This window comes from Canis aureus, chromosome 7 (assembly GCF_053574225.1).
Source record: "Canis aureus isolate CA01 chromosome 7, VMU_Caureus_v.1.0, whole genome shotgun sequence".
Lineage (NCBI taxonomy): Eukaryota > Metazoa > Chordata > Mammalia > Carnivora > Canidae > Canis > Canis aureus.
This window is the reverse complement of record NC_135617.1, coordinates 8,624,699-8,651,439: the sequence shown is the minus strand read 5'-3', so window position 1 is coordinate 8,651,439 and position 26,741 is coordinate 8,624,699. Positions and strand designations below refer to the sequence as shown.

The 26,741-nt window shown below is 43.1% G+C and overlaps 2 protein-coding genes across 6 annotated transcripts in view; one reads left to right on the top strand and one right to left on the bottom strand.

The window, feature by feature from the left end:
- CRYBG1 (crystallin beta-gamma domain containing 1) overlaps window positions 1-17,603 on the top strand; it is a 47,878-nt gene extending 30,275 nt beyond the window's left edge. The window contains exons 12-20 of the mRNA XM_077902908.1: window positions 2,777-2,903; window positions 3,108-3,140; window positions 4,111-4,223; window positions 5,973-6,102; window positions 9,227-9,366; window positions 10,917-11,040; window positions 11,305-11,463; window positions 13,254-13,416; window positions 16,065-17,603. Coding sequence (XP_077759034.1) covers window positions 2,777-2,903; window positions 3,108-3,140; window positions 4,111-4,223; window positions 5,973-6,102; window positions 9,227-9,366; window positions 10,917-11,040; window positions 11,305-11,463; window positions 13,254-13,416; window positions 16,065-16,153 — 1,078 coding nt within the window. The 3' untranslated portion in view covers window positions 16,154-17,603. The remainder of the gene's footprint in view (window positions 1-2,776; window positions 2,904-3,107; window positions 3,141-4,110; window positions 4,224-5,972; window positions 6,103-9,226; window positions 9,367-10,916; window positions 11,041-11,304; window positions 11,464-13,253; window positions 13,417-16,064) is intronic.
- Window positions 17,604-18,890: 1,287 nt separating this feature from the next.
- RTN4IP1 (reticulon 4 interacting protein 1) overlaps window positions 18,891-26,741 on the bottom strand; it is a 45,628-nt gene continuing 37,777 nt past the window's right edge. For 4 of the 5 annotated variants that reach the window (XM_077902915.1, XM_077902916.1, XM_077902913.1 and 1 more), the window contains one exon: window positions 18,891-19,018. In XM_077902915.1, the coding sequence (XP_077759041.1) occupies window positions 18,911-19,018 (108 nt within the window). In that variant the 3' untranslated portion in view covers window positions 18,891-18,910. Of the gene's footprint in view, window positions 19,019-26,087; window positions 26,169-26,741 lie in introns of those variants that run through there. The other variant, XM_077902914.1, reaches the window with a different exon arrangement.

The window sequence follows — 26,741 nt, the reverse complement described above, 5'->3', positions numbered from 1 at the left end:
AACTGCCTTCTCTCCTGTGTTCCATTCCATCTCTTCCCATTCACAGCCTTTTCCCCTCCAAACCAGAAGTCAATCAAGCAAAAAAAGGCCTTTTAGCCCTCTGTTAACCCTGGACAAGTCACTCCCCACTCAGAACAAACAACAAATAATTCCATGTGATACTTCTCAGCCACCTGTAAATTCTGTAACTTATTACAGATACAGAGCCTGCCAGGAATACTTTTTTTCTGATATGACTTAACCTCTTTTTTTTTTCTCTCTTCTCTTCTCTTTCTTCCTTCCCTTCTTTTCCTTCCTTTCTTTCATCCTGGTTTTTGTAGATACTCTTGCTGTGCAGATATTCCTCCTCACACAGCAGGATTCCATGCTCTTACTTAGTTGTCACTTCTTTTCACAAGCCAAAGGCCATGTGAGCAAAGGCAGCACACCCAGGCTCCCAGGAGCTGTATAACCTCACACGATGTCAGCACTGGGATCCTGGCCAACCTCCTTACCTATAAATGAAAATACGATCTTTCACAAAGATTAAGTGACCCCTTCAAAGTTATCTGGAAGTGAATGTCATGACCATAGCTAGAACGAGGTCTCCTAACTCCTCGCCTCACCATGCTAAAGGATAGGTCTTAAAAATTGCTAATGAGGTTCTGAAGTGGGGGAGCAGTATTTTCTGAAATGGGCTGACTGGTCTTCCAGCACTTACTCTGTTCAGATGGTCGGAAGTGCACATACAGGCGTTAGCTGTTATAAGCTACTTGATCCTGGAGATTTTTGCAGTGTTCTTTTTCTCCTTGGTTGCTGTTCATTTCCTAAATAATACCTGTATTTGAGTTTTTGTCTAAGGTCAAGCCCCTTTGACAGTATAATCATAATCTGTTCTAGTTATGAAGTGTGTGGACTGTTTTAAGTGTGGCTCAATGGAAGAATAAATGAAAGGAAACCTGATAAGGGAAATGGCAGCCTGGGTCATGAAAGAGCATGGGGAGCCTTGGGAAACACAGTCCTGGCCCAGTCATCCTTGGTCACTAATCAGCTGTGTCACCCTGGACAAGTTATTCCCCACTCAGGAAATGCCAACAAATAATTCCTTGTGATACTTCTCAGCTGTCTGTAAATTCAAGGGCAAGGATTGTCTTTTTCATCCTTGCATGCCGAGTGCCATCTAGTTCCTGGCACATGATGAATGGCCAGGTGACGTTTGTTGAAAGAATCAATGAATTCACTTTTCTGTGTCTTAAGGTTTTCCTTTCTGTAAAATAGATTAAGTGGGGTCATAGATGTGAAAGCATTTTGGAAAGTTTTGAGTATAAATGCAGGCATATACGTATTATTCCTTTCAGCGGTGAGCAGATCAGCAGGGCAGCAGATGAACTCAGGAGGAGACGCTGAGTTAGCTCTTGAATATAACAGAAGTGAAAACCTTTTAAAGACTATCTTTGGCTAGAAAGTAGCATCACATCAATAAGTTGGTTTTGTTGATTATCCTCTGAGTGTAGGTCACTTGCGAGGCAACAAAAGAAAACATCCCAGAAGAGATTTTAGTATCTGAGTGTTTGTTCAGTTTTGCTTACTGTGCATAGACACATCACGACAGAAATCCTATTCCAAATAAAATTTTAATTACTTAGCTGTATTTTTTTGTTTGTTTTTTTTTTAATGGTAAATTTGGAGCAATTTTTTATCATGCAAATGGACGGAAGTCCACTCAGGATACGGAGACTTTGGTTTTATAATCAGCTTGGCTAAAATCGTTAATTTTTGCATAGGAAACAAAACTTATAACCCAAATAATATGATGACCTTGCAAAAAGGAGGACAATGTGTTTATAAAGGTAACCAGTTCTTGAACTTCAACCAATGTACCATATAAAAAGATGATTACATATTGATATCAAGGTAGCATAATTACTAATCATCTTTATTTTAGTGTTTCAAATAATATTTAAACTCAAGGGTAGTTCACTACTCACGTTGGCTTGAATTTCCTGCACACAGTGTTAGAGTTCTTATCTCTCTGTGTGTACATGCCAACCTGAAGAATGTGTTTTTCACTCAAAGACTGAAGTTGCCATGATTTGTAATAGAGGTATTATACTTCTGTTGTGCCTCTGATCTTTTCTTCCCTTCCAGCTTCAGCCCCTCCCCCACTCAGTGTCTCCTTTTCTCCAGTAATTCCCAATTTCTTAGAGTTTCCCAATACACCAGAGTCTGTCACATTTCTGGACCTTGGCACATGCTGTTTCCCCTTGCTGTACTTTTTCCAAAGCATTTCTTTGGTCAACTTTTTTTTCAGTGTGATTTGTTGTATAACAGAGAGGAAAAAAAAAAAAAAAAAAAAAACAGAGAGGTAGTTTCTTGTAATCTTTCTGGAAAAATACAGATGTCGATAACAAAAAAAAAAAAACTCTTGCTTGCTTACTAAGAGAACTTTACAGGTACTTCTTGGAAGTCCAGATGGTTTCCTCAGAATAGAATTAGAAAGAAATACAGACAAATATCCCCCACTGGGGCTTTCTCAGGGACTAGTATTTGATAAGTGAGGACACCAAAAGGTTCAAGTAAAGATACTTTCACTTGTCACTTCGATTTGTCATACAGACAAGTCTCCCAAGAGACTAATAGAGATTAGAAAAATTAAGATGGCTGATTATGAAAACAAATGGAAGTTTCTTATACATATTTACCTAAGTGGGTTGGTAATTTTATTATACATAAAAAGTACAAACTATATAAAAAAAAAAGTACAAACTATAACAAGTCAGTGTTTTTGTTTCTTTAGGTGGGTAGCCTATGAGAATCCTGACTTCACGGGAGAACAATATATACTGGATAAAGGCTTCTATACCAGTTTTGAGGACTGGGGAGGCAAAAATTGTAAGATCTCTTCTGTTCAACCCATATGTTTGGTAAGGAGTTATACTTTCATATGAGAATATTTAACTGAATTCTGGATTTCCTCAATGTGGACTTCTAATTTATGTAATACATAACACGATAGAAACTGTTCTGAGATTATTTTTAACAGTAATTGCTCATGAGCTGGAAGAAAGAACTTTTTTGATATGTCCAGTCTATTCATGTCCTTCTCTCTTCCCTTTAAAAATTTTTAGGATTCTTTCACTGGCCCAAGGAGACGAAATCAGGTAACTTAAAAAATAATCTATTATAATTAGGGGCTTCTGCTGAAAAGCTGATCTTATGTGTAAAATGTGAGGCATTTGGGACATTTTGTTAGTTTTTACCCATTTTTATACCAGAGAGCATAAGGATATTTTAAAATAGATTTTGGAAAAAAATAAATAAAATAAAATAAAATAAAATAAAATAGATTTTGGTTTCCTTTATAAATGCTTGATAGCACTTACCCATATCTAAATGTCTTATAAAATGTTATTTATATAAAGTTGAGTTTGATATCATTATACCGATCAGTTTATATTAGTAAGCTAGGATTAATATTTCAAACAATACATAGTTATTGTGATAAACAGTAAAATGAATTTTCATATTTGCTGTGTCTGCATTAGACAAACATTTTATATGGTCTCTTTTATATGGTCTCTCATGCAAGCCTTTGAGTGCTGACTGTCTGCATCAACTGAAGTGTTACATTTGTCATTTAGGCTTTTTAATGGAAGTGTTCAGAGTTCAGACAGCCCTAATTACAGAGGCACAAACACCACTGTAGCCTCCTTTATTGGCATACACAAGATTCTAATAAGTCAGCAAGTATCTTCCATTGAGAGGGAGGAAAACTATACTATGTTTCCAAAATAAAGTTTCTTGTAAATGTTAGAACTGATGAACAATTACTTTTGGCCACAATAAAGCTTTAAAATGCCTCACCGCTTGTCGCAACAGGGTGTTCTATAGAAACCCGCCTCTATTGTTGGCTTGTCCTTTGATGTCTCTGAATTAAGTAAGCCTGAATGGTGCGGCCAAAGTATTTCTAATTGATCATTAATGTAGAAATAGAAAATTAAAGGATTTATAAAATTCATAGTAGTTTATTGTAACAAGAGTTAACAGGTCATGTTTGCATCACTTCAAAGGCTGAAGGAGTTAATGTGTTCAGGAAAATAATTTCACGTGTTTCTGTTTACTTTTTCAAAGATTCAGTTGTTTTCAGAACCAGAGTTTCAAGGTCGCAGTCAAGGTTTTGAAGAAACAACAAGTCAAATTGATGATTCGTTCTCTACCAAGTCTTGCAGAGTTTTAGGAGGGAGGTAAGTAAAACAGTGGGCTGAAGGAGCCTAATTGCTGCGAAAGGTTAGAATTCACGTATCAGCAAGTATTTAGTGACACCTTTAGCTGCTTGATATTATACAAAACCACCGAACGAGACAAGGCCCTGTTAGTACTAAACTGTGCTTTGCAGCATCTGAGTGCCGGACATCAGAGGGTGACATGGCATCACATCACCGGACAATGTGATTCAGACCCAGTTCTCTGCTCTCTAGCCTGTCCTGTCACCTGTACCAGGACTCTAAATAATCTCTAAGATGCCTCTCAAGGTAGATTTTTTTTTTTTTACCGGTAGATGGGAATAGGATAGGCATTCTGCATGATAGGCAGTACATGGCTGGCGTGGAGCTGGTGTGTATGTGATCAAGGAGCACGACACCCCAGAGCTGAGAGGTCTTTGTACTGTGGAGAAGGTGGGATCAGATCATGAAGGCTACCCCTGAGCGTAAGAGATGGATGCCACAGAAAACACAAGAAGGGAAAGGCAATGAGCTCGAAGTGCTGTGCTGAAAATAGTTTTACAAAAGCTTTAGAAGGAGGGGAGAGCCCAAGGTCATGGAAAGTTGGTCAGGAAAACTCTTGAAGCCATCTGTGCAGATGATGAAGAATTAAGTCTAATAATAATAATAATAGTAATGGTGCCTTTAATCATATAGTTCTTTATGGTCTCAACAGCACCAGCCTATCATTTAGCATTGCACAGTGGAAACTGCACTGGCTTAGCATTCAAGTGCACAGATTTACAGTAAAAGTCCAGTTTATTAGCACACACCTCCATCTCTGTCCCAGTTCCTCGTTATCCCCTGCCTGCTTCACTTATTAGTACCAGCTAGGTACTTTTGTTGTTCATTTATTGTCTGCCTCAGCTAACTAGAGTGTAAACCTGATGGTACCAAGGATTTTATCTTCTCTTCTGTCCCCAGCAATGGAGAAGTACCCGACGCACACAATTAATCCTCAGTTAGCACTTGTTGGATTAAAAGAATGAACCAAAAAACCCCATCTCTTCTAGGGAAGCATGGTAAATCACCATGTTACTGACACTGGTGAGGCCCAGAGGGGCTAAATGACTTGTCTAAGTCACTGTGGCAGGGAACCCTGGGTGGCGCAGCGGTTTAGCGCCTGCCTTTGGCCCAGGGCGCGATCCTGGAGACCCGGGATCGAGTCCCACATCGGGCTCCCGGTGCATGGAGCCTGCTTCTCCCTCTGCCTATGTCTCTGCCTCTCTCTCTCTCTCTCTCTCTCTCTGTGACTATCATAAATAAGTAAAAATTAAAAAAAAAAAATAAAAAGATAAGTCACTGTGGTATTTGGACTCCTGGCCCAGTACAGAGGTGCTGGAAATGAGGATAAAAGAGAGAAATTTGGGGAGGAAATCAGTAGATCCACTAGCTGTGGAGGTTGAAGGATTACTCAGAGAGGACTCAGGGGCTGAAGAATGGTGGCACCCAGGAGAGGGCCGAGGAATACTGGAAGGTATACAGGTAAAAACACGAATAATTTCATGGAGGAAGAAAAAAAATTGTTTCCCAAATGCCAAACTGACAGCTGACTTATGAATATTAATTTGCCAAAGATGGAAAACAGTAAATAGGCCTAGATATTTTTGAAGAAAGAACGGTTAGCTATACGCATTGTGCTTTATAACAGGCTACCTCTCAAAATCAGACTTCCTGAATAGGAATATTCAAATTACATATTCTACATATATGTGGTTTTTCCTATCGTAGCTGGGTTGCATATGATGGAGAAAATTTCTCTGGTAATCAGTACGTGTTGGAAGAAGGCCACTATCCTTGTCTCTCTGCAATGGGATGCCTGCCTGGAGCAACTTTCAAGTCTCTTCGTTTTATAGATGCTGTAAGTATGTCCGTGTGAATACGGTGTCACAGAGATGTGGGGCTCACACAGCTGATGGGGGCACAGGCAGGCTTCCTCAGGACTTAAAAGTCAGATGCAGAGAAAACAGTTGTAGTAGAACTTTGCTTCCTGTGATGTTTTGGCCTTTTTTTAGATCTTTTTTTTTTTTTTCTTTAAGATTTTATTTATTTGAGAGCAAGTGAGAAGAGAGTGAGCACAGTGGAAGAGGGAGGGGAGAAGCTGACTCCCCACTGAGCAGGGAGCCTGACATGGGGCTTGATCCTAGGACCGGAGATCACGACCTGAGCCAAAAGTAGGTGCTCAACCGACTGAGCCACCCATACGCCCCTCTTTTTAGATCTTTGGCATAGAAGTTGATTTGGTTGGCTGTTTTCTCAGACTTCAGGTGTAGAGTGTTGAGTCAGCCATGGCACAGTCATCAAGGATTAGTTCAAGGTCCCTTTCCTATCTTGTTTTTTTCCATTGCATGCCCGATTCCTATTTCTATGCCTCTCTCCTTTACGGGCACCCATTCTGATGTGTATGGGATACAGCTCGGATATTCTTATTAAGTGTATTTTTAAAAAAACTATTGGCTTTTAATTTATATACAGTATGATACTATAGTTCTCATCATTATAAACCCAATACTTACATTAAAAAAATTTTAAGAGCTGCCCATTATGCTGAACGTACATCCAGTTTATTGATTCTAATTGGCTAAAGTATTCATCATCATATTTTATTTTACTTAATCCTCTCACACACACATATATCCCTGTTGACCTGTGTGAAGTCTCCTGGGGGTATGTATTTTAAAAGAGTGGATCTGGGACGCCTGGGTAGCTCAGCAGTTGACCATCTGCCTTCGGCTCAGGTCTGATTCTGAGGTCCAGGATCGAGTCCCACATCAGGCTCCTTGCAAGGAGCCTGCTTCTCCCTCTGCCTGTGTCTCATGACTAAATAAATAAAATCTAAAAAAAAAAACAAAAAAAAAAAACAAAAATAAATAAGAGTGGGTCTGCTGGATTTCACGTGCATGAATTTCTCTAGGCACTGCCAAATTCCACTACTTGAGATCCTTACTAGGAGAGCATGTGGGTTCCTGGTTTCTACGTCATTACCATTACTGGGAATTCTCTCACTTTCATCAATTTGAAGAAATTGGGTTGAAAGTATGTTTCACTGTTAGTGAGACTGGTATCTCACATACGAATTAGTCACTTGGGTTTGCTGTTCAGTGAACTGCCTGTTTTATATCCTTTGCCAAGGTCTTATCTTTTGTTACAAGGTCTTGTGTCTTTTGTTGTTGTTACTGAGTCGCAGAAAGTCCTCATAGTTTTATTTTTTATTTTTTTAAAGATTTTATTTATTCATGAGAGACAAAGAGAGAGAGAGGCAGAGAGACACAGGCAGAGGGAGAAGCAGGCTCCATGCAGGGAGCCCGACGTGGGACTCGATCCTGAGTCTCCAGGATCACGCCCTGGGCTGAAGGCAGCACTAAACTGCTGAGCCACCCGGGCTGCCCCCAGTCTTGGTTTTTAAATCGCTCTGTTGTTTTAAGGACTTGCAATCACGTCTTCTCCCAGTGCGTCACATATGTGCTAATTCAGATGATAGTGTCCCTTTTTGAACAGAAACCTTTCATTTTGATGTAGCCCAAGCAATGTTCAGTAGAACAAAACATCAAGATAGAGTGCAGAGGTTCAAGTCCAGATATGTCTGTCTGTAGTTGTAGAAATACTTGTCTTTTTGTAGCTGATCTCTCATAAGAAGCCTTAAACACATGTAGTTGATGACTTGAGTTTTAAAAGTAGGAAGAGCATACAGGAGGTGGCTTTAGCTCGTCCTTCCCTGCCTGTTCAAATAACTAAAATGCTGACCTTTCTTGAGATGTGAAAATAGTAGCAGAGAAACTTGGAATGATGTGGAAGATTCATTAGCTTATAAACAATAAAATATCTAAAACGTTGATATTTAATTTGCTTAGGAGTCTAAAAGCTATCTCCAAATCTATATTTAAGCGCACGCACACACACACACACACACACACACCCCCCAAACACACGCACATCAGTTGTCAAGTCTTCAAATCAACTAGTACTTGGAATATATGCTCACGCCACTTTTGCTACTTATGTCGTTTCCTTATATATTTTATATAACCTCATTCTTACACGTACAAACCACCTCTATATACTCATCTGCTCTGTTTACTGCTCGACAGAAATCTTTGTACACGTCGGGGCATATCCACGTAAATGAAGCAGTAAGTTGACACACCCTAACCACAAAACTTTAAGCGACTAGGGAATTTTTGATGTATTATTTATGATCTTAGGATTATTATCATTAGAGCTTAGACTAGGGTCATAAGGGTCTGTAATTTGGAAAACAAGCATAAGCTGCCAGCTTTTTATTTTCTGAAAATCAGTGGACATCTGTGCTCTTGTCCTCTTAAAAATGAATGATGGCTTGAACAGGGGGCTTCCACCCTGGTTTGGTTTTGTTTTCTCTCCTAACAATTATTCCTACAGGAAAGCTTGGGAACACTGTTGTCTTACAATTAAAACAACAACAAAAAAGGCATTTGAAAAATGCATACATACTTGATGGGATGAGCACTGGGTGTTATATGCTGCCAAACTGAATTTAAATAAAGTATTAAAAAAGAAAGAAAGAAAAATGTATCCAAGGGGAAGGTTCCTTGATTAGGTCATTGCCACTGTACCACTAGCCTCCAGATTGCCACTGCCCTCGCCATTTCCGAACATGGCTCCCTAGCCCCTCCTTATCCCCAATTAAAAAAATGGCAAAATTGGAAATAAATGACAAGTGTTGATGATTCAAATACCCATATTTTTGTGCCTAGGATATGTCCTCCCCGCTTTAAAACCCCATTATATTTACCTACCTTCCTATGCAGTAGAAAACTTTCCTGCCCCTCCACCCTTCGTCCCTGTTGTTTTGGAGTACAGGAACACCCGGACCTCCAGGGAAAGGCGCTTTAGGACAGGCTAAGCCTGGTCCCACCTTACAAGTTGTCCTTTAAGGAGATTATTTCTGTAGAAGTCCAAATTATTGTCAAAGCTGAGTGACAGAAACTATTTTTGTTCCTTGACAGGAATTTTCTGAACCAACAATTATTCTTTTTGAAAGAGAAGACTTCAAAGGAAAGAAGATTGAACTCAATGCAGAAGTAGTTAATCTCCGATCCCTAGGATTCAACACACAGATACGCTCTGTTCAGGTGATTGGTGGCATGTAAGTGAGTTACCTGCTTTTTATTCAATAAACTATTTGATTTTTACCAATTAGGTTTGATCATTTGTCTTTCCTGCGCTACCTTAGCAAACTGAAATAGAACCTCTTATCCCTTTATTTTCTGTAAGGGTTAATAATTATGCACCTTCATAGTATAGTTTTTCCATTGAGAAAAGCCACATGTGAGGTCACTTTCCTCTCTTCATCCAGATTTTTAATTTACTTAAGGTAAGGACTTTGTCTTAAGCTCCTCTCAAGTTCTTAGGGGAATCCTTTGCAAACTAGTGCTCAGTAAATATACTGAGCACTTTTTTTTTTTTTTTAACTAAGTAAGAAAAGGAGCTGATTTTTCTTATTCCTTTGAAAGACCAAGTCCTTTGGCTTTGGAGTAGCGTTGGGATTTTCCTTGACCTAGGAATGATTAGTAGATGCTGTACACAATGATTAAAGGTCAACGTGGGAAGATTTTTCTGAATTTTAAATAATTTCGAAATTAAGATATAAAAATGAATAAGGACTATCCATGTAATAAATATTTTTAAGAAAGCATTTTTCTTTCCCCCATAAAAACAATAGGTATAATCTACCTGTATGCATCAGGTATTGGAGGGGCCAGCCTAGTTATTTAAAAACAATTATGGGGCATCCCGGGTGGCTCACCTTCTGCCCAGGGCCTGATCCTGGAGACCCGGGATCGAGTCCCATGTCGATCATGCATGGAGCCTGCCTCTCCCTCTCTCTCTCTGTGTGTCTCATGAATAAATAAATAAAATCTTTTAAAAAAAATATGGATTACTATGGTGGTAGAATTATGGGTGATTTCCACCCCCCACCCAGAAAAGTTTTATATATTTTTTTTTCCCAGAAAAGTTTTAATTAATATTTTGTTTCTATGATAAAATGTCTAAGATGATAACATTTTAGAGTTCCAGGATTAAGAGTAGAGAACATTCCTCATTGATATCATAAATCAGCCAAACAGGAAAGGTTGCTGGCTTTGCCTGCATGCCAGTGTGTGCCAGAACCCATACTTCTTCAGATGTGGACGCCAGCATCTTCAGGCAGAGAGACCAGAGTATCCTCAGCAGTTTTTTGGACTGAGGAAGATTACACTTGTTTTAAATAAACCTTTGAGTTATTTTATTTAACCCTTATATAATACTTAGCATGTGCCACACACTAAGAATTTTACAAATAGTAACTATTTAAATAAAGTATTACAACTGAAAATGTTTTGACAAAAGCCTCACAGGAAGCATGGGGCAGCCCTGTGGAAAGGACTGCATGTCATTGCCTTATTAGAGGGAAAGACTCACCTGCTTCCATTCAGGAGTGGATCTTTGTGGCATAAATACTCATGGACCAAGAATCTCCTACTTGTCAAGAAATGAGTGCTTTAAGTGTTTTAGAAAATAAGATAGTTTCCTTTTCCACCCCAATGTATATTTAAAGAATAAAGTTCAGTGTAAGAATGGGAAGCACTCTAAAAATAATCGAGGCCAATTGTCAAATGGATATTGCCACTTACTCTGGTTTTCTTTTTTTCCCAGATGGGTTACTTATGAATATGGCAATTATAGGGGTCGACAGTTCCTACTGTCACCAGCGGAAGTCCCGAATTGGTACGAGTTCAGTGGTTGCCGCCAGATAGGTTCTCTACGACCTTTTGTTCAGGTATTTATTTTCCTTTTCCAGGCTTTGAATGCTTTTTTCTGAAATGTTTTTCTTCTTCTTTTTTTTTTTTTTTTTTGTAAATGTAATTCAACTTTTTAGTTTCAGTTTTAAGTATGAGATTTGGTCGCCTCCCAATCTCTGAGGGATGTCGCAATTATCCCTAGTCCAGCCTCACCTTTGATTCCTTCCCTGCTGCTGATGCTTATTCTGTGCTCCTCACAGTACTTCCTGTGTGTGACTATTGCCGGGGTCCTTGTCTTCCAGAAACGAATACATTTCAGACTTCGAAACAAAGCAACAGGCTTATTCATGTCCACCAACGGAAACTTAGAGGATCTGAAGCTCCTTAGAATACAGGTCATGGAGGATGTCGGTGCTGATGATCAGATTTGGATTTATCAAGAAGGATGCATCAAATGCAGGGTGAGCTTTTAGGATCAGATAAGGGTTTGGAATAGCATCTTTCTTGAAGAAGATGCTATTTCACAATTCCTGGAACACTTTCAGAAATAAATTAGGTTTTCCACAAAAATATTTTTTTTAGCTGATAGAACCAGTCTAGGAACTTAAAATGGAGGAGAATCTAGTACTGATCCAAAATGGAATATTTACATTCATGCCTGATTTTTATCTGGTGATAGAAGGAAGCGTCTGTGTTATTCTCGCCTTTTCCTGAATCTTCTTAATTATAGTTTATTTCAGTAAGCCCCAGCACTGTAAGTGCAAATCACTCTTGGTTTATTTCGGAAGACCCCGCAGACTGGGGCAAAAAAAAAAAAAAGGAACACCCTTTGTATAACACTTCCTAATGTTAGGAAATGTACAATTTCCTAATTGTCATACCATGTTAAATGGAAAATGGTCCATCTCCCTCTTGCATCACTCCTGCTGTACAAGACATGGTAAAGCTGCATGTAGTAAAAGACTTTTTTAGAGAAGCTCACACTTCTGTTGTAGATATTCTTTTTAACTCCTTCTTGATTTTATGGGCTTGACTATTCACTCCCGATTTTTTTTAACTTGGGGCCCCATGAGTCAGCAGATGGCCTACAGCCTGGTGGAGGGGAGCACAGCTTATTAACTGGGTCTGCTGTGCTCTGTGCTTGAGGGACAATCATTCTTTCAGTCAACAGAAGTACTGTTTAGACAGGCATAGAAGAAACAGCGGAAGAAACAAGTAACTGGACTACAGAAGCATAAAAGCAGCCAACTTCTGTCTTTGAATTATCTTAAACAATTCAAGAAAACTGCCTTTCAGCAATCCTAAGAAACGTTTTAGTGATGTTACCTGTAAATTCAGTAGGTCAGTGAGAAAAAGTGTCCTAGATGATCCCTCTTTTTATCTCCTATAGAGTGTATTTTTCCTAAGCATTTTCTGTAAGCAAGATGTATTAATGCCATGTGAACCTATGGCTATCCACTGCTTATATGTAAAGGGTAGATTCACTTCAGAAAAGGACCCTTAAAATCTTTACAACACTCCACTGCATGTGTATTTTATCCTTGCTATTTTTATAGTTGGAGTGCAGGCCTTTTTAGAAATTTCTATAGACATTTCTCCAGAAGGAAAGACAAGAGTAAGTGGAATTTCAAGTTTTAAAATAATAAATTTTTTTTTTTAATTTTTTTTATTTATTTATGATAGTCACAGAGAGAGAGAGAGGCAGAGGCACAGGCAGAGGGAGAAACAGGCTCCATGCACCGGGAGCCTGATGTGGGATTCGATCCCGGGTCTCCAGGATCGTGCCCTGGGCCAAAGGCAGGCGCCAAACCGCTGCGCCACCCAGGGATCCCAAGTTTTAAAATAATAAAATGCCCTTTAAGCCACTTCATTGTTACGACAGCCTGTCAGATTAGAGATGCAGTCCCCTACCAGAAGGGGCAGGCTGATCAGAGATGGCTAGGTCAGGGAAGATCTAGCAACAGACGCAGCCTCTGATGGTGGTCATTTCTGAAAGAGACAACTAGTGTTCTAAAGGTTTCCCCGACTCACAAAGGGCAGAAATCTTACAAAGGACAAGAATGGAGAACTTTCCAGCACTCATGTCACCTGAAATGAAGGCATAAGTATTTGTTGTTTGATCCTAGTTCCTCTGGCTAAAGCTGAAATGTCTCACGTGAGGTAAATGAAGCTAACAATTAAGACAACTTGAATAATCATGATCCCTGAATGCGTCTCCGCCTCTAAGCTGCCTTGTCTTTTCCATAAGCAGATAGCGGAAGACTGCTGCCTCACGATCGTGGGGAGCCTCGTGACCTCTGGCTCTAAACTGGGCCTAGCCCTCGACCAGAATGCCGACAGTCAGTTCTGGAGCATGAAGTCGGATGGCAGGATCTACAGCAAGCTGAAACCAAATTTAGTTTTAGATGTCAAAGGTAAGAATCGTTTCCTTCATTTTCTGTTTGTGTACGTAACAAAGATTATATATATATTTTTAAATGAGCATATTATTAATAGTAAGAGATCCCTTCCTGTGTGCCAGCCACTGTGCTGAACACTCTACATACATCGTATCTCCCGGGATCTTCCCAGCAACACTACCAGCCCCATGTAAGTCCCTCCTCCCCTGTCCCAATTTACAGCCCAAAAGTGAGACTCAGAGGGGCCAATCGCAGTCCTGTATCTAACTCCTGAGGTGGAATCTGGACCTAGGCTGACTAAAAATTGGTTTTATTGTAATAGTGCTAGACTAAAATCACAAAAGGCCCTGACCTCAGTGAGTCTAGTTGAGGATTCTCATGCATATGCATGTATCACCTTGTTGAACTAGAGCTTCTTGGTCTTACAAGATAGTTTCAAAAACAAAGAAATGTGACTAAATTGGAAACATCCTTTTTTAAAAAAAAAAAAAAACATGGAATCCTATTTCTTATGTAGTCAGTTTCCTGTGTCAAGGTTAAGAGGTTCCTATAATCCGGGATCCCTGGGTGGCGCAGTGGTTTAGCGCCTGCCTTTGGCCCAGGGCGCGATCCTGGAGACCCGGGATCGAATCCCACGTCAGGCTCCCGGTGCATGGAGCCTGCTTCTCCCTCTGCCTGTGTCTCTGCCTCTCTCTCTCTCTCTCTCTGTGACTATCATAAATAAATAAAAAAAAAAAAAATTAAAAAAAAAAAAAAGTTCCTATAATCCTTATGAACTAGTCTCTAGAGCATTCTTTTAATTCTCTCAACATGTTCTTTTTGGGTACCCACGCTTGGCTAGGCACTGGGTCCCAAAGGGGAGGAAAAATACTATCTTGGCTTCAGAGAGCTTCCATACAGAAGCTCCAAGCACATCAGTACTTGACAAGGAGTATGGATGCCTGGCTTTGAGTCGTGACTGACAAGAACTGTGGAACTCCAGGAGCTTACTCCTTAGGGCTTTAAAGCTCGAAGGACCCTTCCCTCATAAAATGCATTATAAATTAGTCCAGTGCCTTTTGAGTAAGGATAGAGCTCTGTATGTTTGTGAACGCTCAGTGTATCTATGCAGGGTGGAGGCACTAGTCTCCTACTTTGGTAAACTGAATTTAGATTTCTCAGAACGTGGGCGAGTGATGCCATCTTGTGGGCATGAGGGAGTAGGACTGCACAGCCCCCATTGGTGCAAGGGAAATACAAATACCTCTCTGGTACACTTAAAGGAGACTAGGATTTTCATCAGCTACAGCCTTTGAACCCTTTGTTACCTGCTGCTGACCTTGCCCTAAGATTTATTAGATTTCTTGTAACTTAGCTCCTGGGTCTGGGGAGGGAGTTGTTTTGGCAAACATCATGTATTACTTCAGACCCCTGACATGACAGCAATAGAAACTAAAAACATCAAAAGGTTGGGATGATCTCCATCCTCCCCAAAGGCAGAAGAATGAAATCAGAGGATTTCTCTAGGACTTTCTTCTAGGCTTTATGATTCTAAGATTATGGTATAAAGAATGAAGCAAGAAGACACTGTGATCTTAATACGTCCCCAAATCTCAATGGAATATAGTTCGTGTGTCTTACTAGACAGTGGGATTTACTGGTGGTAACTCCCCCACCCCCACCCCCCAGTACACACTTAACACATAAAGGCCCAGGCACCTTGCTCTTATATTCTGTCCTACACCTAGATGTGTAGAGGCTCTAGATTATCAATGATGATAAATGGATTTCTCGTAAGAGTCGTCTAAGTTTCCTGGATAATCCTCCTGGATATTTTGTAAATGCTTAAAAGAGAAAAGAACATTTAATTTTTCTTGGCTTGAGGATGCAGTATGATTTCAATACCAGTCACACTGCCTCATATCTAGAGGAACAGATTTTTATTTCGATGGAGTCCCTGTAATATACCTTGGTGCAGAGGCTTATGCTAAGAAAGGATAAGGTATTTGAAATGCTATTTATTCTACACTGGGGGGAAAAAAATCAGATAATCTTTTCTTTAGGATACTTCCCATCAAAAGAAAAGGCCATGAGGTTGGTTTTTTGTTTTGTTTTGTTTTAAACACTCAACTAAGCATCTAGTAGGCACCCTTGGAAAAAATTCTTATGTTCTGGTGAAAGGAGTTTAAATTACAGTGAAACTCAGTATCAAGTGCTATGAATCTTTATATGCCAAGTGGGTTCCCAGGATCTGGGTGTCTTTCAAACCTCCCCTTTGCCTTGATATGGCCATTTTTCATTGTTCGTGCAAAATCTGTTCCATCTACTCCTAAGCCCTGGTGTATCGCGAATCCACGATCCCATCACTGAGTATATTTCACAATCTCTTTGTTCCTCTTCCCTTCTCTAGATTCTTCCATCATCTTCCCCACCACCCCCCTGCCCGTTTCAGACACCTAAAGAGTGGGTGTAGACTACCTTTCAATAAGACTTGAGTAGGAAAAGGAGCCCTGGGAGGTTCAGCACATCCTGTGTGGAGTTGCTGGTACCCATATGATGGGATTTTAACACAACCCAAAACTGAATCATCCTCTCAGCCCAGGGACGGGTTCCAGGGCTTTCCTCCCTGCTTTGTTTCCTCCAGGCACATTCCCTTTTTATTATTTTCCTTTTCTTTCTTTCAGGAGGTACGCACTATGACCAAAATCACATTATCCTCAACACTGTGAGCAACGAGAAGCTAACACAAGTGTGGGAAGCCATGGTCCTGTAGACCTGACTGAAGAACACAGGAGTACTTGTGTACTTATGGAGGTCTTCCAGCTGCTTCACACACACACACAACTGACAGAGAGCAAGACGAAAGCGGGCCCGCTGCTCCTTCAGAAACTCTAAATCCTCCCCTGAGTGACACTGCCATGACCAGGACTACCGTCTCATCTTTTTTCAAAAGACTGTAATAGCTTTAAACCAACAGTTTGTCCTTCTTTCATTTCCTGCCTTTCGTTTCCTTCAGTAGCTGCTTAACAGGTTGCCTCATTAGCAGCTTTTGGGTGTTTTAAAAAAAAAACGTTATATCAGGACTATGTACATTTTAAATTATTTCCAAAGATAGCGACAGCAGAGACTAGGAATAGACTTTGGACAGGATTTGTGGGCCCACCAATCTTACACTTTAGAGGGAAGAATAAAAGCTCAAGTCTGCAAGGCAGAAGACTGGTTAGCACTGAGAAGAAATAACAATAATTTTGGTCCTTCTGTTTTCTGGAATTATTAGTTATGCTATAGAGCAAAGTGGGGAAAGGCTTCTAGAATCAATAATTTTAAGAAACTAAATAAACACAATACTATTTTCTTTGTTAGTACTAAACATTAATTTAGAAGATTTCACATCATGTCTGCTAACATTATTAGCAGGATTTGGATTATTTTAACCCACCGTGTGCTGCCCTGAAATGTCACAGTTCTTAGGGACACTGCGGGAACAGCATTACCGTGACCTGGTTTATCAGTCCATCCTCACTCCTCTACAGTTCGTTCTGAAGCCACGTCCTAGGACCCTCTGCTGGGCTCAGGCCTGCAGCCTCCTGAGGCCCGTGCGGGGCCACCTCTGCTCTGGTCGCAGGCCCTGTGGGCTCCGACAGCAGAAGGGAGCCATGTGGGAGGCTTAGGAGGATGACCGGCACTTCTCCAGAACCGAAGGAAAGGAGGCCTGAGGCAGTGCTCATTCAAATCCTAGAACTCGGGGAAGCCTAAAAATGCAGCATTTCAGTGAAAAGTGACAGAGTTTAAATGCCGACAGTACACGGGCCCACGTGGTGCTATTCAAACAGCGCATTCTGGTTTTGAACAAAACTGCTAGACCTACTTTGGATAGATTCCTCCTCTTTTTTGTCCTTATTTCATTATTCTTGTTAACACTGGTGCTCTCATCACAAGAACAAGCCTGGTTTCCTTCTTAGCTGTTCCCAGTGTGTTTCCACGGCTAAACTGTTGCTCCTCTCTGGAGGCTCGGGTAGGCAGTTGTGGTCAGGAGCTTAGCTCCGGTTTTAAAGTAATGTTTGCACATGTGCACCAGCTGCCAACAGGTCGGTCTTGCTCTCAGATGTACAGCTCTGAGTTTAGGCCTTTGTGCCGATCGCTACAGGGTTCTGGGGTCAGACATTCTACAGTCGCCTGTGTTGAATTTCTCTCTTGAATAAACTTGCTTCTGGCTAACTGTACAGAGGAGATCTGCGAGAGTCCTTGCAGTAGTAGCCCTCACATCACTTCAAAGCGAGTCAGGGGGCAGATTAGAACTGGCTGACTGATGAGGAAGAGGCAGGTTCCAGGGGTGCTGGACACTCAGTGAGAGGGTACACTCCACTTTTCCCAGAGAGGACATCAGGATAAGTGAGGTCCTCCCTCAGGAGTGCTGCTCCCTCCCTCTACCACCTGGGAGCCCTCAATCGTGGAGACTGTTCAGATGGAAATCAAAAGTGGCTGTCCTGACGACAAGAGTAATGTTTTCTTTCTTCAGAAATATTTGTACTGGTGAGACCAGCAATGCCAGAGGAAGGCTCTCCTCCTACATGACCAAATGAGCATCTAACAGGAATAAGCCAGGTAGCGAGTTACTCAGACAAGTCTAGGTCCAAAGCTCCAAGCCAGCAGTTCAGGTGCGGCAATGAGGAGGAACCCATCAGGAAAGAAACCCTACTTTGAGTGAATGGGGCCCTGTCACAGGCTACAGATTCAAAAGCTGCAGTGGGCTTACTGGTGAAATAACTAAGTGCAGGCATTTACGGGCGGAAACTGGAAAGGGCTCTCAATTTCCACCGAAAAGTCCTCAGAGAAGCAGGTTTCAATTGCTGGAAGAGGCCTAGCCCTAATGCAAAATGTAAGGCTTTTAAAAGGTTGGAAACGCTAGCATCACCTTTTACAACCAAATCACCAGCCAGACTGTATATAGGACCCTAAGAAGAGATTCAGAGCTCTGAGGGTGGCTATGACCACAGCGGAGCTAAGGAAACCTTGCCTGGCAGGATTCATCGAGCACTTCTGAAGAAGGAAGTAGCTTTAAAGGAAGCTCTTCACGCTGCCATCCACCCATATGCCAGAAGTTTTAGTATCTCACATGAATAGAGTTTGAGCTACTGGAACAGAAGAGGACACAACAATGAGAAAATCTGGTGCGAAAACAGCTTGAAGAAAACTTGGCCATCTTTACTGCAATTTATAGACAAGGCCAAGCGTGGATATTTTCATATGTCTTACTTGTGTATCCCCTCTGCTTGATTCCGAGAACTCTCAGCAAACAGGAACGATGGCTGTCGGGGAGGGTACTAGAAAGCACTCTGGGTGGGGTAATGTGCAGATGGTGGCGGTGACTATAAAATGAATCTCTGTGCTTAGTTCAGAAGATAAATTACTGCCAAAAAGGTGTCTGTCTTTTTTATACTTTTATCATGGAAATTAACGGTTACAAAGAAGTCTGGGCCCAGAGGCACTCACCAAATAAGAGCCAACAGTCACCACACTGAGTATTTATTTAAACGACATTAATTACAGTCTTTCCTCTTGCATGTCCTCTTTCTACCTTCAGGAAGGCCTCTGGAACTTGAGAAAAAGGAAAGGTTTTTTCAATAACGGGCCGAATCTGTAAAACACAAGAAGAAGTTGACTGGTAGGGAGGAAAGAGGCAGGTTTTCAAGGCAGATCCATCCATGGGGTCCTCTCTGCCCCGACCACCACGCCCAGCCGGCTGCCCTGTCTCCTCCCCACCTCACTGTAATGCACGCAGTCAGGCTGACCATCGCTCAAGTCTGTCTTCTGTCCTGTGCTGGTCCTGTCACCCACCTATGCAGAGCTCTTCCATGGCCATGACCATGCCAACCTCGGCCCTCAGCGGACTCTATGCTCTACCGAAAAGGCCTACTTATCGCTGTCTGAACGTGCTATGTCTGGGCCTCTCTGCAAACTACCGCCCTTCCAGGCCAGGTCTCACACTATACTGCCTGAGCCCCTGGTTTGCAGCATGCTCTCGGGACTGCTAGGGGACCTGGCTGGCCCTCTGCACAGACGGCCCGCTCCGGCAGCACACACGTCTCAGCCACCCTGTCGTGGAGGGTAAACACCAAAGGGGGCATCCTGAGGTTTCGCTGGATGGATCTCTGGGGCCCCCCCATAGGCATGTACCGAAGGCGTACGGGTTGTTTTTTAGAATTTGTTAAATGTCTGGCCTATCTACTCAGCCAGAGTTTGAGTACCTGTGATACAGGCCGCCTCTTTCGTACCCTGCCCCATATCCACCACTAACACTCAGTGCGACCTGAGCACAGGACAGGAGCTTAGTAAATGCCACTTAGGTGAAAACCAGTAAGATAACTGGGAAACAAGAGTCCTATGTGGGCTCTTTGGGTGTCTGGAGAACTTGTCCCAGGGTTTGCTAAGTGGCCAAGCAGCTGGTTAGAATTTTTTTTTTAAAGATTTATTTATTTATTCATGATAGAGAGAGAGGCGCAGAGACACAGGCAGAGGGAGAAGCAGGCTCCATGCCGGGAGCCCGACGTGGGACCCGATCCCGGGGCTCCAGGATTGCGCTCTGGGCCAAAGGCAGGCACTAAACCGCTGAGCCACCCAGGGATCCCCCAGCAGGTGGTTAGAATTTACAGGACAGCCAGCTCATAAATGCTGGAAGGCTGCTGGGTTTTTTTACTGTATCATTAATACCGCCTTTTGTTTTTTTTTTTAAATATTTATTTATTTATGATAGAGAGAGAGAGACAGAGAGAGGCAGAGACACAGGCAGAGGGAGAAGCAGGCTCCCTGCAGGGAGCCCCATGTGGGACTCGATCCCAGGACCGCAGGATCACACCCTGAGCCGAAGGCAGGCGCTCAACCGCTGAGCTACCCAGGCATCCCTAATACTGCCTCTTGAATGCAGGTCCCAGTTAGTACCCTCTCTCCCAATGCAAAAAAAAATTCAGTGGAACTCTTCAAGATTGCAAGCCAACATCTGTAATTGCCCCCTGGGTATCTCAGTGGCCTGCCTCCTACAGCTCGACAGACAAGGATAAGATCAGGAGGCATGAGCCAGTGCACACATCTCCCAACCCTTCTCCTTTCACAAGAGAAATGCATGTCCTTGCGGGGCTCAGAGGCACCCGATGTACCCTCCTTCCGTGTGAATTTCACAGCCCCGTCACCAGAAGAGCATCTCAGACTCCAAACATTCTCTTCTCCAAAGAGTTCAAAATTCTTCTCTACCCACAAATCACGGTGAGCTCCTGAGAGAAGTAACGACTAGCACGTATGGTCCTATGTGCCAGGCACTCTACCAAGTGCTCTATGTATTTTACCTCGTTTCATCCCCAGGAGGGAGGTACTATTATTATTTCCATTTACAGATGAGGAAGTTAAGACCCAGAGTTAAACCAGCTGCCCAATCTCCCACAACTGCTCAGTGGTAAGGCAGGATGACCCAGCCTGGCTCTGGGGTCTGTGCTCTCACCACTCCCAGCCTGAGCCTGTCTGCTGTTACTGGCTGCTTCCAACATCTACTCCTGAAATCTAAAGAGGAGGAAAGGTAGCCACGGATTATAAGGATTTATCACAATGTAGATCTTGGCTGGCCTGCCTTGTGCTGAGAGACCGTGCCAGCTGAGGACCTGTGTCCAGGCCCCCAACATGGCAGATGATGGCACATATGCCCCCACTCCCATCTGCATCTGCGGACGACATCACTGATTATTAACCACGCTCCTCCCCAGCAAGCTAAGCATGACCTCAGAATCTTCTTTAACACTGCAGTCACAGTCACTGTGAACAGATCTGAGCTGACCTGTCAAGTGAAACCTGCCTTCTCCGGAAAATTAAAATGGAATGCACTGAGGTGGTTTCCTGCCCATCCCACAGGAAAGCTCTGAACCCATCACTCTCTTTAAAGCTCCCAGGACATTGTTTTTTGGATGGTAATTACCTGAAAAGCGATCACCTGAATGTACACTTAAAATGCAAAGTCCCTGGTCTCTGGTTAGAACAACTACCCCAGAACCTCCAGGGGGTGGGGTGGAGACCACGTATTTTCAGTAAGCCTTCCGGGTGAGTTTACTGCACACTGGTGTGGGAATCACTCCCGCCTTCTGCCTTAAACTCAAGGTCCCTGATTCATAACAGACACATATTCCCTCATCCCACAAAGATGGACCAGCTGTCTGCCTTTTAAGTGCCAGGCACGGACCGAGAGCAGATACACAACAGGCACCAAAGGGTAAGCCACGGGAAGAAAGGAGGCAATCACATCAACCTTTCAGTGAGTTTGGAACGCCGAAAATGAAAGCACCACAGCCCCGGTGTTACCAGAGGGTCAGCAAGGAACCGTGAAGCCACCTGTTCCACTCTACAACGAACTGCCCAGCTCACCTAGCTGTGTTCACATTAGAACTCTGACCGGAGACACAGATCCTGAACTGATGACACAGCCAGCCTGCAGTGACCGCACACTTTAATCTGGCTGGTCAGGCCTATTGTGGCGAATAACCCCAGAGGGCTGACTGGGCCATAATGAGTCATTCAGCTCTTCCCATAAGTGACAATGAAAAAAAAGGCTTTCGATTAACAAGCAGGCAAATGCCACTGTTGGCTGAATAGGTGACAGCAAATGGAGATTAACTGGATAATGAAACAGTGTCTACATATAGCCTCACATCAGACCCCGAATGCTTGTTTGTTACGGACAAAGAGATCAGAGTAAAAATCCAGAGAGGGGAAAGAAAGGTTACTCACAGTGAGGTGGGGACATTTATGTGATGACACTGCTATAGTCCGCCCGGCACAGGGAGCCCCGTTATAAAGCAGGTGGGCTCAGCACCACACTTCCCGCCACACAGAGGCACGGGGCTGACAGCTGACTGGGAGATGCTCATGGCAGCAGCGCTCATTCCGCTCTTGGACCCAGATTTGGGCTCTCCTGGCTGGGCCTTACCTTCTTAAACAAAGGCTATATCAAGCCAGGCCCCAGGACATGGCACCCGCTGCCTGACACCCCTTCTACGAGAACACAGGGGCAGTGGCAACCTCGGCTCCCCCGGTGCGGCCTCAGAACACTGTTGCTTCCAGCCGCAGGGCGAGCCTCCTTGCCGCTGAGGGAAGAGGAAAGAGAAAGCCTTTGCAGGAGAGCTGGTGGAGGGAGAACACCATCTATGCAAGCAGGGCAGCAGGCACAGAGGTTTCCCTCAATCCCCACTTTCCCAGCAAGAATAGCACAACGATGGAGCTCCAAAGGGAACTAAATATCTGAGCGAGGCCGCTGGATGGATCAGGAAACCAAAGTGCAAGTGGCTAAGTGCAGGAGGAGAGCTTTTAGTAGAGGAGCTAGTGCGAGGGTCCAGACTCCGACCGCATTACTGCATGGCATGGGTGTGGTCTAGGGACAGAAGTGTGAGTCGCAGGCTGTCCCCCTCCTGACCTAGACCCTCTACTTCAGCCTCTGCTGTGCACTGCACCTGCAGATCTCAGAGGGTGAGGTGTGTGGAGAGAGAGGAGAGACGCAGGGAGACCTAAGGGCTCTGGGCATAAGTCCAAGTCCACACACCTGTGCTGGGCACCAGGGATCCAGGGTAGGGGCGGCAGGGATGCAGTTCCCACACTACTTCTGGGACACGTATGCCCCTGACCTCTGAGATGGGTTCAATATTCCCAGGCAGAAGGGGACTTACACTAAGGAGATAAGATGACACAAGGAAGAAGTGGGCTTTGCTTAGATTTGCTATTTCTGGAACTTCCTGGCCCCAGAAAACTCAAAGCTGGAAGACAGGTGGTAAAAAGAGGGTGGGAGAAGGATAATGGAGGGTACACTCCCAGGGAAGAAATGTGCCCATTTTGGAAAGCATCGAGGACCCTGTCCCTAGGTCCCCCTGAAAAAGGCACTCCTCCAGTCAGAAGATGAGAAGAGAAATTTGGCCAACATTTCCCCACAGAAACAAGCAGCAGCATTTGAAAAACTGCAGTAGCATCAGGGGGATGGGCTCCATGAGGTACTGGTCATATCTGGCAGGGTAACGCTCCTCTTGTAGTCCTAGGGCTTCCATCCCTAATCATTACATCCTCTCTAAGAAAGGAAAAAAATCCAGTTACAAATAAGGAGCTCAAAGCTTTAAAATGTAATTCATTGCTAAACTAAGGCCTCAGATCTCAAGAGGGGCCTGGGAAATTGCCTGCCTCAGAACTTAGTACATATTTCTCTAAAGCTGCAGCATCCCAATATGGTAACCTGGAGATGCAAGAGGCTATTTAAATTAATCAAAGGTAGGGGCGCCTGGGTGGCTCAGTCAGTTAAGCATCTGCCTTCAGTTCAGGTCATGATCCCAAGGTCCTGGGATCAAGCCCCACATCGGGCTCCCTGCAGCCTGTTCTCCTTCTCCTGCTCCCCGTTTGTGTATTCTCTCTCTCCCTGTCAACTAAATAAAACTTTTAAAAATTAGTAAGTTAATCAAAGGTAAATAAAATGAAAAATTCAGTTCCTCAGTTGGACTAGCCACATTTCAAGTGTATAACTGCCACATGTGGCCACTGGCTACCATACTGGATAGCATCTATGGAGAACATCTGAATTACTCCACAAAGTTCTAGTAGCCATCCCTGGCTCCGAAGGTAACTCGAGCTGGCCAACACATCTTTCACCCTACTAGGCAAAGCAGAGTGCTAATGGGCCCTCAGCAAATGTTTCAAATTAAAATTTAAAAGAAGTTACATAGGAACTATTCTGGTGCTGGCCAAAATAATGAAACTGAGGTCTTCTCTATATTGCTCAACCAAGAAGCTTGGCTGGTCACCTAGGATCTTAAACAGATCTGTGAATAATGTTAAGAACATGACATCAAAAGACTTGTGTAGAGATAAACATACTTGAAAAAGGAAAGGATACAAAGAAAAATCTCCCTCCCATACTTGACCCCCAGTCATCTGTTCTCTGGGACAACCAATAGGTCAAGTTTTTTTCATATCTTTTGAGATACTTTATGCATTGTGATAGGTAAAATAATGGCTCCCTGAGATGTCCACATTCTAATCCCCCAAACCCGTGAATACAAGAACCTACAGGGCAAAAGGGGCTTCGCAGACATGATTAAGTCCAGATCTTGGGATGGGCAGGATTATCCAGAGGGGCCCAAAATAATCACAGGGGTCATTAGAAGAGGGTAGCGGGATGGTCGGAGGGAGATAGGATGACGGAAGCAGATGTCAAAGTGATGCAAGACTGAAACACAAGTTATCTCTAGAAGCTAGAGAAGACCAGGGAGCCTATTCTCCCCTATAGTCTGCCCTCAGAAGAAACACAGGCCTGCTGATCCATTTTAGACTTCTGGCCCCCAGAACTATAGGACAGTAAGTTTATGTGGTTTCAAGCCACCACATCTATGGCAATTAGTTGCAGCAGCAATAGAAAACGAATACGCGCATAAACAATCAAGTACGTATATACTTTTACCCTCACAGTGTAGTCATTTTTATCAGTAGCTGATAGTCTAAAAAAATCTGCCTTCCCACCTCCTCTCGGAGGCCTGAAAGACAGTGAAAAATACAGGTAGATTTGTAGATCGAACTCAAACACCACCTATCTAAATGTTTAGATGACTATGTAAGCAAGCAGAAAACCATGAGGGCTGTATGATTTATTATTATTATTATTATTATTATTATTATTATTATTATTATTAACTATTACTGCCTCGATCTTAAAGATAGAAACAGTGGTTGAAGGAACTGTCCTAGAGGCCAAGAGACCGGACCCCTTGAGCATGTCAACCTTTTGGGGCCTCTGTCCCTTCAATGAAACACAATGTGACAGGAGGAAGGTATGGGGAGGGGAGGGGAGGACAGCAAACTAGACACGTGCTAGATTTTCCTCTTTCCAATCCTGGAGTATGCTAACCCAAAAGAGTTTCCTACGTAGTATAAAAACAAGAAATGTTTATTGTGCTCAGGAAAAAAAGTACAAAAATAACTCTAGGCATAAGGCACAATATCGGTGGCAGGTCACTACGTTCAGCGTGAAAACTACAAATCATTCTTTTCTGTCACCCTATGGACACACAGAACCTCTCTGGACTCCCTGAGAAGCTGGTAACAATGGTTGTGTCTGACAGGGACAATCTCAGTGACTGGGGGGACAGGGGTCAGAGGAAGATTTCATGAAATAACTTTTCCTATCTTTTGGATTTTGAACCTGGTAAATGTATTATATATTCAAGGGGAGCCTGGGTGGCCCAGCAGTTTAGCGCCGCCTTCAGCCCAGGTCCTGATCCTGGAGTTCTGGGATCGAGTCCCACGTCAGGCTCCCTGCAAGGAGCCTGCTTCTCCTTCTGCCTGGGTCTCTGCCTCTCTCTCTCTCTCTCTCTCTCTCTGTCTCTCATGAATAAATAAAATCTTAAAGAAAAAAAACAAAAAACTTAAAGGATTTCAGAAGAGCAGGTTCTCTTGGTTCATGGCTTCACACTGCCAAAAATAACTATGGCTCCTCCATCAGATACCTGCCGATTAGATTCACCAAGCACTCAGCCAAAGCTTGGAACGATCTCAATGTCCTCGTCCAATTTAATACTCTCTACTGGCTGCGTAACAGAGGAGATGTGCTCTGTCACTTGCCCTGCCTTCCCAGCATGGACAGGCACCCTTTCACACCCATAATGAAGCAGAAGGCACATGAAGACAGCTGGCCTTATCATGGCACCCGGTGTCAGTCACAGAGCCACTTCTACAGTCCAGATTCCTTCACAGGCAGAAATGACTCCCGAGTCCAAAGAACCCTGGTCAGGAGAGAGAAAAATCAAAGGCCAAAAGAGTATCTCCTCACTCTCCGTTGTTGGAGGACACATCAAGGGCATCTTTATTTCCACCTTGTCCTCTTCTAACCGTTGTACCAGTTATCTGCCAAATTGAATAGTTACATATACACAAGTCACCTCTCTTCTCTGTTGCATAAATAGTCATTTCCAGGCAGAGAGAGAGGGAGTCACAATATTTTGAATACAAAAGAGCAATGGTAAGCACGTGGACAGCCTGGAGCCGATACCGGGATAAGCACAGCCATAATGCTTCTGGAGGATGGGGACTTCTCTAATAATGGGGCTCCAATCACATGAAAGACTATGTAAAATGATGGGCCACATGATTTAAGGAGAATTCATTTCCTTCTTCTCAGAAATAAAATAAGCATTTTATGGGGGTGTGAGAAGAACCCTATAAAGCAGCACTTACGTACAGTCGCGATAAGGCTGAGACCGTCTACCCAGTACACATTTAGAAGTCTGAGAAAGGGCACACAAACCTGAAACCACAAAATTTGGGAAAGAGCAGCAGGCCATTTTCTATCATATAGT